At 46.6% G+C, this 13,645-nt stretch overlaps 1 protein-coding gene across 2 annotated transcripts in view; it reads right to left on the bottom strand.

The window, feature by feature from the left end:
* Positions 1-10,219, bottom strand: part of MBOAT1 (membrane bound glycerophospholipid O-acyltransferase 1) — a 92,142-nt gene extending 81,923 nt beyond the window's left edge. Inside the window, exon 1 of one of the 2 annotated variants that reach the window (XM_075826583.1) lies at positions 9,971-10,219. In XM_075826583.1, coding sequence (XP_075682698.1) covers positions 9,971-10,060 — 90 coding nt within the window. In that variant the 5' untranslated portion in view covers positions 10,061-10,219. The remainder of the gene's footprint in view (positions 1-9,970) is intronic. The other variant, XM_075826582.1, reaches the window with a different exon arrangement.
* Positions 10,220-13,645: the final 3,426 nt, after the last annotated feature.

The raw sequence follows: 13,645 nt of genomic DNA, 5'->3' as shown, positions 1-13,645 counted from the left end.
ACTTTTTGATCACTTCTTATTGTATATTTTGGGAGGAGTGGTGACCAAAAAAAAAAGTGATTCTAGCGTTGTTTTTTTTACTTATTTTTTTGCGGCGTTCACCGTGCAGGAAAAATAATATAGTTTTATAGTTGGAGTGGTTACGAACGCGGTGATACCTTTTTTTAACGTGTTCATATGTAGTGTAATATGTTCTAACTGTCATTGTGACGTGACAGTCACTCTGGCAGGAAGCCTATGAGAACCAGCCTCCGGCTGTTCCGCAGTCTTCCGTACATGGCAGCCCGGAGGCCATTGTCTGGCCTCTGGTTGCCATGACAAGGATCGCCAGCCCACGCAAATGCATGTGGGGGGCTGCCGATCTGCTCTAATCCTCTTCAATGCGGCGATCGCAATCGACCGCCGCATCGAAGGGGTTAATTGCCAATTTCGGGCCACTGATCGGCAACGGGGAGAGCAGGACAGACACCCTGCACAGTTAACCGCCGCTGCAGTGTAGCGCCGCGTGGCGGTTAACTGTTAAAGCAAGGACGTAACTGCACACCCAGGTGCGTGGAGTTAGGGTGTGTTCACACGCAGTGGTTTCAGACGTAATTTGGGCGTTTTACGCCTCGAATTACGCCTGAAAAAACGTCCCTAATACGCCTACAAACAACTGCCCATTGCTTTCAATGGGAATTCCGATGTTCTGTTCCCACGAGCCTTTATTTAATGTGTCGCTGTCAAAATACGGCGTGTAAAATAACGGCTCGTCAAAAGAAGTGCAGTACACTTCTTTTGACATTTTTGGAGCTGTTTTTCATTGACTATTGAAAACAGCTCCAAAAACGGCCGTAAAAGACGTAGCGAAAAACGCAGCGAAAATCGCGAGTGGCTTAAAAAAACTTCTGAAAATTAGGAGCGGTTTTCCCTTGAAAACTGCTCCGTATTTTCAGATGTTTTTGGTCAATGCGTGTAAATATACCCTTACTGCTAACCTGGACGTGCATGTACGCCAAGGTACGGGAAGGGGTTAATGGGGTGATTTATAAAAACGGTCTAACAGAAAAACTGTCTTTGTTGCCCACAGCAACCAATTACAGCGTAGGTTTCGTTTTTTTAGGCCATGTTCACACACTGGCTTCTCGTGTGGTTTTCTGGACAGAATCTGCATGTATTCCGTGCCAAAGTCTGCATCCTATTAATTTTATTGGAAAATCTGCAGCGTAATTCATACGCAGTGGATATGAAATCCACATTGTGGAGAAGAAAAAAAACCAAAACTGACATATCACTTCTTAGGTCGTATTCACACGAACGTGATTTGCGTCCGTGCAGCCCGCGTTGTTTTCACGCGCCACGCACAGACCAATAGAAGTATATGGGGCAGTACAGACAGTCCGTGTTTTTTGCGCAGCGTTTGTCCGCTGCGTAAAAAGCGCGACAAGTTCTATATCTCTGCGTTTTTCGCGCATCACGCACCCATTGAAATCAACGGGTGCGTGAAAATCACGCATGCCACACGGAAGCACTTCCGTGGGACAAGCGTTATTCGCGCAATAACAGTAAAAGAATGAATGTAAATAGAAAAGCACCACGTGCTTTTCTGTTTACAAACATCCAAACGGAGTGTCATAAAGATGGCGGCTGCGCGAAAAGCACGCAGCCGCGCATCCATTTGAACAGGGCACACGGAGCTGTCAAGTGCCTTTTGCGCACGCAAAACGCAGCGTTTTTTGCGTGCGTAAAACGCACACGCTCGTCTGAACCTGGCCTTAAGGAAATGAAAATAAAAAAGTGTTGCGTATCCACAAGCGGATTAGCCCCATTGAATAGGCCAATACAAGTTCAGATCCGTGGCAGATAAAACTGTGGCAGAAATTTGAAGGTCAGCCTCGAATTTCTGCAGTGGATTCATTGGCAAAGTGGCAAACATGTAAACTTAGCCTTAGGGATTGTCCACACGTAACGGAATTGCTGCAGAAAATTTCTGCAACAATTCCGTTGAAAAGTAGATGACATTCCGCTGGGGAAAAACGCATTTTTGACTGCAGAAAATGGTGCATATTTTGCTACGTTTTTCTCAATGCTGGGAGATGGTGACATCTCCTCTGAAGGACACAGCAATTCAATCCACTTTCCACAGCAGGAATTGACACGCTGCAGTACGAAAAATATATACGCACCGCAGGTCAATTTCTGGTCGGAATTTTTATGCAGCGCGTGAAAGACATTTGTTAAATCTCACCCACTTTACTGCTACTGTATTCTGCTGCGTATTTTCCATCCGTAATTCCGGACGGAAAATACGCAGCAATTCTGTTACGTGTGGACAAGACCTTATAGTGCTTTGAAAAATTAAAGCTGCGCTACGATCGGTTGCTATGGGCCACAAAGATAGATTTTCCGTTAGATAGTTTTCATTTCATAAATCTCCCTACAGTATTAGCACTGGCTTACGGCCAGTGTAACGCACCGGGCTTCCATTGCCAAGCTCAGTATGATTGAATATTCTCGCCCCATATGTGTAGAGAGGGGAGCTGCCCAGTAGACACATTCCCACAATCCGGCACACAACGCTGGCCTCAAGCCAGTGTTAAAAACCTGGGGGATATTTATCAAAACTAGCATAAAAGAAAAAGTGGAGTAGTTGCCCATAGCAACCAAATCGATTGCTTCTTTCATTTTCATCTTAAAAATGAGAGCCTGAACCTGACTGATAGCCATGGACAACCACTCTCCTTCTTTGCACCAGTTTTGGCAACTATGTTTTCTCTAAAATGCTTTAGGGTATGTGCACAAGACAGCTGCCTTTTACGTCTGAAATTACAGACTGTTTTCAGGAGAAAACAGCTCCGCCGTTTCAGACGTAATTGCTCCTCCTCGCATTATGCGAGGCGTCTTTGACGGCCGATCATTTGAGCTGTTCTTCATTGAATTCAATGAAAAACAGTTCAAATTACGTCCAAAGAAGTGCCCTGCACTTCTTTGCCGAGGCAGTCATTTTACGCGTCGTCGTTTGACAGCTGTCAAACGACGATGCGTAAATTACAGGTCGTCGGCAGAGTACGTCGGCAAACCCATTCAAATGAATGGGCAGATGTTTGCCGACGTATTGTAGCCGTATTTTCAGGCGTAAATCGAGGCATAATACGCCTCGTTTACGCCTGAAAATAGGTAGTGTGAACCCAGCCTAAGGGTATGTTCACAAGGCAGCGTCCGATACGGCTGAAATTACGGAGCCGTTTTCAGGAGAAAACAGCTCCTGAATTTCAGACGTAATGGCATGTGCAGGCGCTTTTCACTGCGTCCATTACGGACGTAATTGGAGCTGTTTTTCCATGGTGTCAATGGAAAACGCCTCCAATTACATCTTAAGAAGTGACAGGCACTTCTTTGACGCGGGCGTCTTTTTTACGCGCCGTCTTGACAGCGGCGCGTTAAAAAAATGACCGTCGGCACAGAACATCGTAAAGCCCATTCAAATGAATGGGCATATGTTTGCCGGCGCTTTGGTGCCGTATTTTCGGACGTAATTCGAGGTTAAAACGCCCGAATTACGGCCGTAAATAGGGCTTGTGAACATACCCTTAGAGTACAAGCTAGTCCAATAGGATGAGGCACCTGTCACTGAAACATACGGTCCATCGTTAGGACAGAATGATCATGCGGACAGGCTTCCTTTACGCGCCAGTGTGTATTATTGACTGCCTAACTTAGTGCCCACTGTGTACTGGTATTGCTGCATCAGAATGCCACAACGCAAAAATGGGAGTAATAAAAAATGTATAGCCATACGTTTTATTAACAGAAAATGTTCTTTCAGCTGCTTTTTATGGAAAACAGAATTGCTGTACCCCATGTACAAAGAACGATTATGTTCCTACGTGCAGAGCGGCTCCTCCATTATAGTCCATAGAGAAAAACACAATTTCCTCTCATTTGTTATTGAATACTGCATCATAGACACAATAAGGGCAAAGCCCCACGTGGCGGAATTGCTCTGGAATTCCGCTGCGGACACTCCGCAGCGTTAATCCGCAGCGGACCCGTTTCTCCATTGCCTTCCACTGCTTTTTAGTAGGGATCGTTTAGACGATGCGGAAAATTCCGCTGCGGAGCATAGGCTGCGGTGCGGAATTTGGTGTCCGCAGCATACAATGGATGTTGCGGACGTGTGGCGGACTGGTTGCGGAATGAAGTCCGCAGATGTCATGTAGATGTTATGTGTGCTGCGGAGCGTATTGGTTTTTTAACATGACATTTCTTCATTCTGGCTGGACCTATGTATTTCTAGGTCTACAGCCAGACTGAGGAAGTCAATGGGGCTCCCGTAATGACGGGTGACTACGTGTGTGCACCCGTAATTACGGGAGCGTTGCTAGGCGACGTCAGTAAATAGTCACTGTCCAGGGTGCTGAAAGAGTTAAAGTTAAGCGATCGGCAGTAACTGTTTCAGCACCCTGGACAGTGACTACCGATCACAATATACATCAACCTGTAAAAAAAATAGAAGTGCATACTTACCGAGAACTCCCTGCTTCTTCCTCCAGTCCGGCCTCCCAGGATGACGTTTCAGTCTAAGTGACGGCTGCAGCCAATAACAGGCTGCAGCGGTCACATGGACTGCCGCGTCAGACAGGGAGGTCGGGCTGGATGCCGAAAGAGGGACGCGTCACCAAGACAACGGCCGGGTAAGTATGAAATTCTTTTACTTTCACTAGGGAAAGGGATGTCCCTTCTCTCTACCCTGCACTCAGAGAGAAGTGAAGTACTTTCACCTCAATACACAGCGGCTAGTCCGCATCAATTTACTGCACATTTTGGGCAGATCCGCCATAGAATCTGCAACGCAGATTCTGTGCGGCATTGATGCGGACAGTTGCGGAAGAAATACGTCACGTGGAGCCATGCCCTAAGGGTATGTGCACACGACCTATCTTCAGACGTAATGCAGGAGTTTTACGCCTCGAATTATGCTCAAAAAGACGGCTCCATTACGTCTGCAAACATCTGACCATTGCTTGCAATGGATTTTACGATGTTCTGTTCAGACGAGGTGTAATTTTAATGCGTCGCTGTCGAAAGACGGCGTGTAAACGACGCCCGCATCAAAGTAGTGCATGTCACTTCTTGGGACATAATTGGAGCAGTTTTTCATTGACTCCATTGAAAAACAGCTCCAAATACATCCATAATGGACGCGGCAATAAAAGCGTGCACTAGCAAAAACGTCTGAAATTCAGGAGCTGTTTTCGTCTGAAAACAGCTTCGTAATTTCAGACGTAATTTGTTAAGACGTGTGAACATACCCTAAAGGGTATGTTCACACGACCTATTTTCATCCGTTTTTCGGGCCGTAAACGCCCGAAAAATCGTAAGCAGAATGCCTTCAAACATCTGCTCATTGATTTCAATGGGAAAACGGCACGAAAAAGGAGTGAAGGTCACTTCTTAGGATGTTTTTGGGAGTCATTTTTGGAGCAGTTTTTCTTTGACTCTAGCGAAAAAAGCTCCAAAAACGTCTCTAAAAGACGCCGCGAAAAAGCCGCGAAAGTCGCGAGTGGCTTGAAAAATGTCTGAAAATCAGGAGCTGTTTTCCCTTGAAAACAGCTCCATATTTTCAGACGTTTTTGAGTTTGCGTGTGAACATACCCTAAGGGGTAAATGTGCTGTACAGAAAAAAATACTGTCCAGAAAGAATGGAAACGTATATACATACACACAGCCTCTTTAATGTATTGCAGTCCCTTTCAGATGGTATACAGAGTGCCTTTCCTCTACATTCCAAGATGTTTACATCAGCGCTGGCCAGGTGCTGGGTGTTACTTCTCAAGTCTAAGAAAGGTTTCTCTTTATTCCTAGTGCCAGGTGGTGCCAGCATGTTACAGGTACCCATTGGTACAGGCACATATTCAGCTATCAGAGGAACTAAATGCAAATTTCACAACACAGACTATTAAATATTCCGCTGATTTTATAGACTATTGTGAAATTGGGAACATCTGTGGTATAATAAATATTTATAAAAATAAAAAAATATAAGACAACATTTACAGGAAAACTTTTTTTTATAGAATCAACAAACTTCCCACATGTTGGCTGGGTTCACACTGAGTTTTTTTGCAGGAGAAAAATCTGCCTCAAAATTCCGTTTGGAATTTTGAGGCAGATTTTCGCAATGTTTTTCGCCCGCGGCCATTGAGCACCGCAGGCATAAAACGCCGCTAAATACGCTTCTTCTGCCTCCCATTGATGTCAATGGGAGATTAGAAGCGTAAACACCCAAAGATAGGGCATGTCCCTTCTTTTTCCCACGAGCTGGTTTTTCCGCTCGGGGGAAAAAAAGCCTCCGCCTCCCATTGAAATGAATGGGAGGCATTTTCGGCCGTTTCTTGGCGCGTTTCCGGACGCAGTTTCCACGTCAAAAAACTTGTGTGAACTGGCACATAAAGAGTTTTGGTCTCAAATAAAATAAGGAACTAGATCTTGGGAAGTGTATTGATAACATGATAACGTACTGCTGCTATAACTGCGCTCCCCACCTCAACTCCTGCATGTGGGACTGACAACTACTGGCTGTAGGGTGATGTCAAGTGCACCATCAAAGATTACCAATAGTCCGGATTCGTGGATCCCTAAATAGGTGGCGCTTATATGAAATGTGCCAACTCAGAACTTTATAAAATACCCCACCTCTAAGATCCACTCCTAGGTCGAGAAGGCCCCCGCATCAAGGTATAGAATGAGTAGAGAGACGGACGCGGATGTGCTTGCTCGACGGTTTCCGTAACTCCCTTAGAAATGAATGGATAGAGCCGCACACATGTGCAGCCACCTCTCTGTTCATTCTCCTCCTGGATGCGTAAAGGGTTACTATGGCAAACAGTTAAAAAAAAAAAATGATTGGGAGAAATACATTAAAAGGTCTATGCCAGTTTGCGGAGCTAAAATGTAAGAATAATTCTCTCGCCATTTTCCGAAAGAGGTGCAAAGAGGGGTCGTGGCTTATCCGAAGGGGAGGGCCTCCACTGGAACAACAGATTAAGGCCTTGTTCACACAGCGCCCAGAAGAAACAAGATGTGTAAACGCATCAAAAACGCTAGCGTTTTTGCAAAGCGCTTTTTAAAGTGCAGGCGTTTCTGATGCGCTTTCGATGCATTTTTTTTGGGCGTGTAATTAGGACTCCCATTGACTATGGGAATTAAGCGCCTTTCCGGCTTGTTAGACACGCCAAGATTTTACCCCTCTTTTTTTAACTACGCGTTTTTTAAACACGCGAGCGTAAAAAAAACACCACGTCATATGCATTACAATGCGTTTTCCCATTGTCAATGGAAAGCTTGAAGCATGCGTTTTTGGGAGTGTAAAACGCAGCAAAAACGCGTTGAATACACGCCGTGTGAACAATACCATAATAAAACGCCGGAAAGTGGGGTAGGTTATGGCACAAATCTACACTTGCTCATAGAAGGCGTTGATTTGCATTTTTGTCCACATACAGCCAAAGGTGTATCAAATTTATTAAGAAGTGTATTCCCCTTTATAAAGTTGGCACTTTTTCTGCCAACGCAAATCAGTTTAAGACTGGCATTTGAGACGCCAATCTTAATATATTTCCGACACAGTGATATTAAGGTTGTGGCTACAAAGCAAAATTTGGTTGGACACGTGCTGGGGTAAAACTGCAGGAAAAAGGTCACTGGTGCCCAGGTTACCCGTAGGGCAACATTAACATCGCTCTGAAGTGACTCCGTGGTTTTACAGCGACACCCATGCAACCAAAGATGGAGGTGTCACCACAGCCTTAAGAAGCAAATTGCGCCAGCAGTCTGTTACAAATTGCGCCCAACAGATGTAGTACATGGCGTGCTCCAAAGGGGAGACTAGAAATAACGTCTCCATAAGAATCCATTACAAGCGGTGGCTAAGAAGCAAGCGATTTATAATGCGTTGCTTCCTTGCCTTTTATAGTTTATTCCTCATTGACTTCATTTGGGAGAGTGACATGAACAAGTTCAGGACTGTATTCCCCCCCCCCCCCTCAAAAAAAAGGAGGGAAAACTGTTAAAGGGGCTCTCCGGGCAGAGAATATTTATTTTAGGCAAGGTAAAATACAAAAATAATATGCGTGACCTACTGTACCCTCCTACCATTATCCAGGCCCTGCTCTGTTTACATGCTGGTGTAAGGACATGTTGTCCACACACTGTGGGCACACGACTGGCAGCGGACTCTGAAAATGCCAGCAGAGGGGCAGAGCTTAATTGCAAGAGGGAAGTATATTATTTTTCGATTTTGTCACCTCTTATCAATTTTATATACGTGGAAAAACCAGGATGATGGCTTTGCCTCAACAGGTGACTTTTTTTTTTTTTTTTTTTTCTTAACCCGTTAGTGACCGGCCCATAGTCTTTTTACGTCGGTCACTAACGGACCTTATTCCGATGCCATAGACTTTTTACGTCGCGACATCGGAATAAGTAAATAGAGCAGGGAGCTGTCAAATCTCCCTGCTCTCAGCTGCTAGAGGCAGCTGAGGGCTGGGAGCATCCCTGCTCTGCCGGGTGAGATCGATATTAGTATCTCACACGTTTAACCCCTCAGATGCGGTGCTCAATAGCGAGCACCGTATCTGAGTGGTTTTGGAGAGAGGGAGGGAGCTCCCTCTCTCTCCCACCGACACCCGGCGATACGATCGCCGAGTGTCAGTGTCTCCGATGTCAGTCGGGGGCCTAATAAAAGGCCCCCAGGTCTGCCTGTAGTAAATGCCTGCTAGATCATGCCGTTGGCATAACCTAGCAGATGCCTGTCCGTTTTAAACGGACAGGCAGTAATACACTGCAATACAAAAGTATTGCAGTGTATTATAATAGCGATCGCAGAATCGCATATTATAGTCCCCTAGTGGGACTAGTAAAAAAAAAGTTTAATAAAGTTCATTTAAAAAAAAAAAAAATTAAAAACCCAGCTTTTCCCCTCACAAAATGCTTTACTATTAAAAAAAACCAAAATAAAAGTTAAAAAGTTACGCATATTTGGTATCGCCGCGTCCGTAACGACCCCGACTATAAATCTATTACATTACTTAACCCGCACGGTGAACGCCGTAAAAAATGTAATAAAAAACTATGGAAAAACTGCTGTTTTCTGTGAATCCTGACTTTAAAAAAAATGTGATAAAAAGTGATCAAAAAGCCGCATCTACTCCAAAATGGTACCAATAAAAACTACAAGTCTTCCCACAAAAAAAAAGCCCTCACACAACCGCATCGGTGAAAAAATAAAACCGTTACGGCTCTTCAAATACGGAGACACAAAAACAAATAATTTTGAAAAAAAAGCGTTTTTACTGTGTAAAAGTAGTAAAACATACAAAAACTATACAAATTTGGTATCGTGGCAATCATAACAACCCGCTGAATAAAGTTATTGTGTTATTTATACCACACGGTAAACGGCGTAGATTTAAGACGCGAAAAAGAGTGGCGAAATTTCACATTTTTTTCTATTTCCCCCCAAATAAAAGTTAGTCAATAAATAATATGTTCCCCAAAATGGTGCTATTAAAAAATACAACTTGTCCCGCAAAAAACAAGACCTTATACAGCTATGTCGACGCAAAAATAAAAAGGTTATAGCTCTTGGAATGCGACGATGGAAAAACTTAAAAAATGGCTTGGTCATTAAGGTTTAAAATAGGCTGGTCATTAAGGGGTTAAACCATTGCAGGTAATGCACAATTGGTGTGACAGGGGCAGCCTAAAATGTCTCACGTGGAAGGCATTTCTGAGGAAACTTCTGATTTACAGAAACCTCCCCTTAAGTGGTCATCAGTGTGGTCCAGGAAGACAGCACATACCTAAACGTGGTCAATTCCTTTAAGAAACAACATACTCTGTAACAGGTTGACTGAAGAAGAATAGAAGACAAGGTAGAAGCAGAAGGCCAGGAGCCAGCAGAGTGCGGACTACAACAAACTGCTCTCACCTGCTCCAGGGGCATGTGCAGGGCATCGCTGAGCGGCTGCATGATGGTGGATCCTGTGGTCCGGGAAAACCTGTTGCCTGGAGCCTCCATCACTCCCTCAGCACCGTAGTGCCTCACCCTGACTGGAGAACGGGCACTCGGGACATGTGTACACACCACACACCCAGGAAACCAAACAGCCCGTATCTGTGGCAGCAACAAGACCGCGCCCACCCGCTGTGGCCCAATCACAAGTACCTCATCTACCCCGGGTGGGGCTGCTCACACCCGCCGATCTCCCCCGGTGCTTGCCAAACCGGGTGAGTGAGTCCTTACAATACTGACTGGATTGTTTCGGGGAAGGGGCGGCGGCGGGACAATGTGAGATGCCCCATGTGTGACTGAGCATCCTCCGCCGCTTCCTGCTATGGTTCTGGGCGAGCTGGGTAGTTCACGTTGCAGCATCGTCACCCAGCTTTCCCGTATTCCTGAGCAGCAAGTCTGAATAACAATGCAATGATGCAGGAGCAGGGAATGTATCGCTGTATATTAGTTGTCACCGAGCGTTCCTCCTTCTGCCGCATACAGACTAATGGTCAGAGCAACAGGCTTTGACATTTTTCACAGGATATATGTCTTCACCATTGCAAATTAAAAGGCACCATGATGGTCGGGATGGGGGTGAAAAGGTGTATTGACGCCACATGATATGTTTATGTTCAGCATATACATCAAGATAATCTCCCGACCTAAACGGTGAACACAAATTGAACACTAATCCCTGACCTCTGCAACTATATGCCTTACAGGCATAGGTTGCCATGTAAACATAATGTAAACCCTGCAGTATACTTTTTTTTTTTACAGTGGCTGAGGCCCCATGCACACGACAGCAAAAAACCTCCGTTTTTGCGGACCGCAAAAACGGAGCCATTCACTTTCATTGAACACTGACACCTTTCCGTAGCACTACGGAAGGGTGTCAGTGCCGTGGAAATGTTCCGGGAATTATGGAACATGTCCGTTCTTTCGCATTTTGCGGGCCGTGCTCCCATACTTTGTATGGGAGCACGGCCCGAAAATGCGGCTGTCAGTCAGCGGCCGGCCGTGCCCGCAATCGCGGCCCGTGATTGCGGGCACGGTCGTGTGCATGGGGCCTAACTGTATAGAAAAAAATTATTTAAGGCCTCATGCACACGACCGTAGTGTTTTTCTGTATGTATGTAATCCGCAGTTCATCCGTATGTAATCCGCAAAATGCGGATGAAAAAAAAAAAGCCTAGATAAAAAACAGGATGACGACAGAACTCATTCCCGGTCGTCGCCTAGCAACACTTCCGCAAACTGCGGTTGATACACGGAGGTGTACCCGCATTTTCCACGAGCCCATTGCCTTCTATGGGCATGTCCGCATCGAATTTGCGGGCCGTAATAAGACATGTCCTGAGTTTCTGCGGCACGGATTTGCGGACATGCGGAGACCCGTGAAAACACGGATAGTGTGTATGGGCCCATAGAAATGAATGGGTCCGCAATTCTCCCGTGGATTTGTGGACGAATTCCGGATGCAAAAACACGTTCCTGTGCATGGGGCCTAAGGCTGTGCTTTCCTATACAGTAAAAGAAAAGGTATACCTGCCGAGCAGATGCTGAGGACGGAGAGGGGAGCCATGCTAAGGGCTGAAAAGTAGAGGAAAGCCGTGTTGGGGACTGTGGCAGATAAGAGAGCCATTCTGGGGACTGAGAAGGATAGGAGAGCCATGCTGAGGACTGAGATGAAGATGGGAGTCATAATGGGGATTGAGAAAGATAGGAGAGCCATGCTGAGTAGAGGGGAGCCATGCTGGGAACTGAAAAGGATAGGAGAGGCCTCCTGAGGCAGAGTGGAGCCATGCTGTGGAGAGGGGAGTCATGCTGGGCACTGAGATGTAGAGAAAAGCCGTTCTGAGGATTGAGAAGGAGAGGGGAGTTATGCTGGGGACTGAGAAGAGGGGAGGCATGCTGAGGACTGAGAAGGAGAGGGGAGGCATGCTGAGGACTGAGAAGGAGAGGGGAGTCATGCTGGGGACTGAGAAGGAGAGGGGAGTCATGCTGGGGACTGAGAAGGAGAGGGGAGTCATGCTGGGGACTGAGAAGGAGAGGGGAGTCATGCTGGGGACTGAGAAGGAGAGGGGAGGCATGCTGGGGACTGAGAAGGAGAGGGGAGGCATGCTGGGGACTGAGAAGGAGAGGGGGCATGCTGAGGACTGAGAAGGAGAGGGGAGGCATGCTGAGGACTGAGAAGGAGAGGGGAGGCATGCTGAGGACTGAGAAGTAGAGGGGAGGCATGCTGAGGACTGAGAAGGAGAGGGGAGGCATGCCAGGGACTGAAAAGGAGATGGAAAGCATGCTGAGGAGAGGGGAGGTATGCTGAGGACTGAGAAGGAGAGGGAGAGGGGAGGCATGCTGAGGACTGAGAAGGAGAGGGGAGGCACGCCAGGGACTGAAAAGGAGAAGGAAAGAATGCTGAGGACTGAGAAGGAGAGGGGAGGCATGCTGAGGACTGAGGAGAGGGGAGGCATGCTGAGGACTGAGAAGGAGAGGGGAGGCATGCTGAGGACTGAGAAGGAGAGGGGAGGCATGCTGAGGACTGAGAAGGAGAGGGGAGGCATGCTGAGGACTGAGAAGGAGAGGGGAGGCATGCCAGGGACTGAAAAGGAGATGGAAAGCATGCTGAGGAGAGGGGAGGCATGCTGAGAACTGAGAAGGAGAGGGGAGGCATGCTGAGGACTGAGAAGGAGAGGGGAGGCATGCCAGGGACTGAAAAGGAGAAGGAAAGAATGCTGAGGACTGAGAAGGAGAGGGGAGGCATGCTGAGGACTGAGAAGGAGAGGGGAGGCATGCTGAGGATTGAGAAGGAGAGGGGAGGCATGCTGAGGAGAGGGAAGCTATCCCTGGAACTGAGGAGTGCTGTACTGCAGTGTTTCTCAACCTGTGGATCTCCAACTGTAATGAAACTAAAACTGCCGTCTTTAAAGGGAATGTGTTGCTAGCAAAAAATGTATTTTTTTTTTTAGTTAAACAATTAGTGTGTAGGTGATTAAACATTGTTCTAATTTTTTTTATTTTTTTCACGAGTCAGGAAATATTATAAATTAGATTCTAATTTATAATATTTCCCAGCACTGGTCACTAGATGGAGCAATTCCCAAAATTGCAGCAAAATTGGAAAAAAATCCCTCGCTCTAGTGAGCTCTCAGAATCCCCCCCTCCTTTATCCTGGCTAGTGCCGGGAGAAACGAGGGGATTGAACGGTCAAACCTCCTACACTGTGTGTCGCCATTTTTTGAGCTAACACACAGTGTAGTAGGTTTACATACAGTAGTAAACACACACTGAAACACGAACATACATAGAAATCCCTTACCTGCTCCTGCCGCCGCCGCTGCCTCCGGTCCGGCCGCTCCGTCTGCTGCCGCTGCTCCAAGTGCACAAGTCCGGAAGCCGTGACCGGAAGTAGTAATCTTACTGTCCGGCCGCGACTTCCGGTCTACAGGAAAATGGCGCCGGACGGCGCTCAGTTCATCTTGGACTGTGTGGGAGCGGCGCATGCGCCGTTCCCACACAGACGCCGTACACCATAGTGGATGGAACGGGCCCCGTTCGCATTCACTATGGGACTGGGGCTGCCGTACTCCATGTCTGTATGTGTCGTTA

The sequence above is a fragment of the Rhinoderma darwinii genome, chromosome 5 (assembly GCF_050947455.1).
Source record: "Rhinoderma darwinii isolate aRhiDar2 chromosome 5, aRhiDar2.hap1, whole genome shotgun sequence".
Classification (NCBI taxonomy): Eukaryota; Metazoa; Chordata; class Amphibia; order Anura; family Rhinodermatidae; genus Rhinoderma; species Rhinoderma darwinii.
Note: the sequence above shows the minus strand (reverse complement) of the source record. Positions and strands in the feature narration are given on the sequence as shown.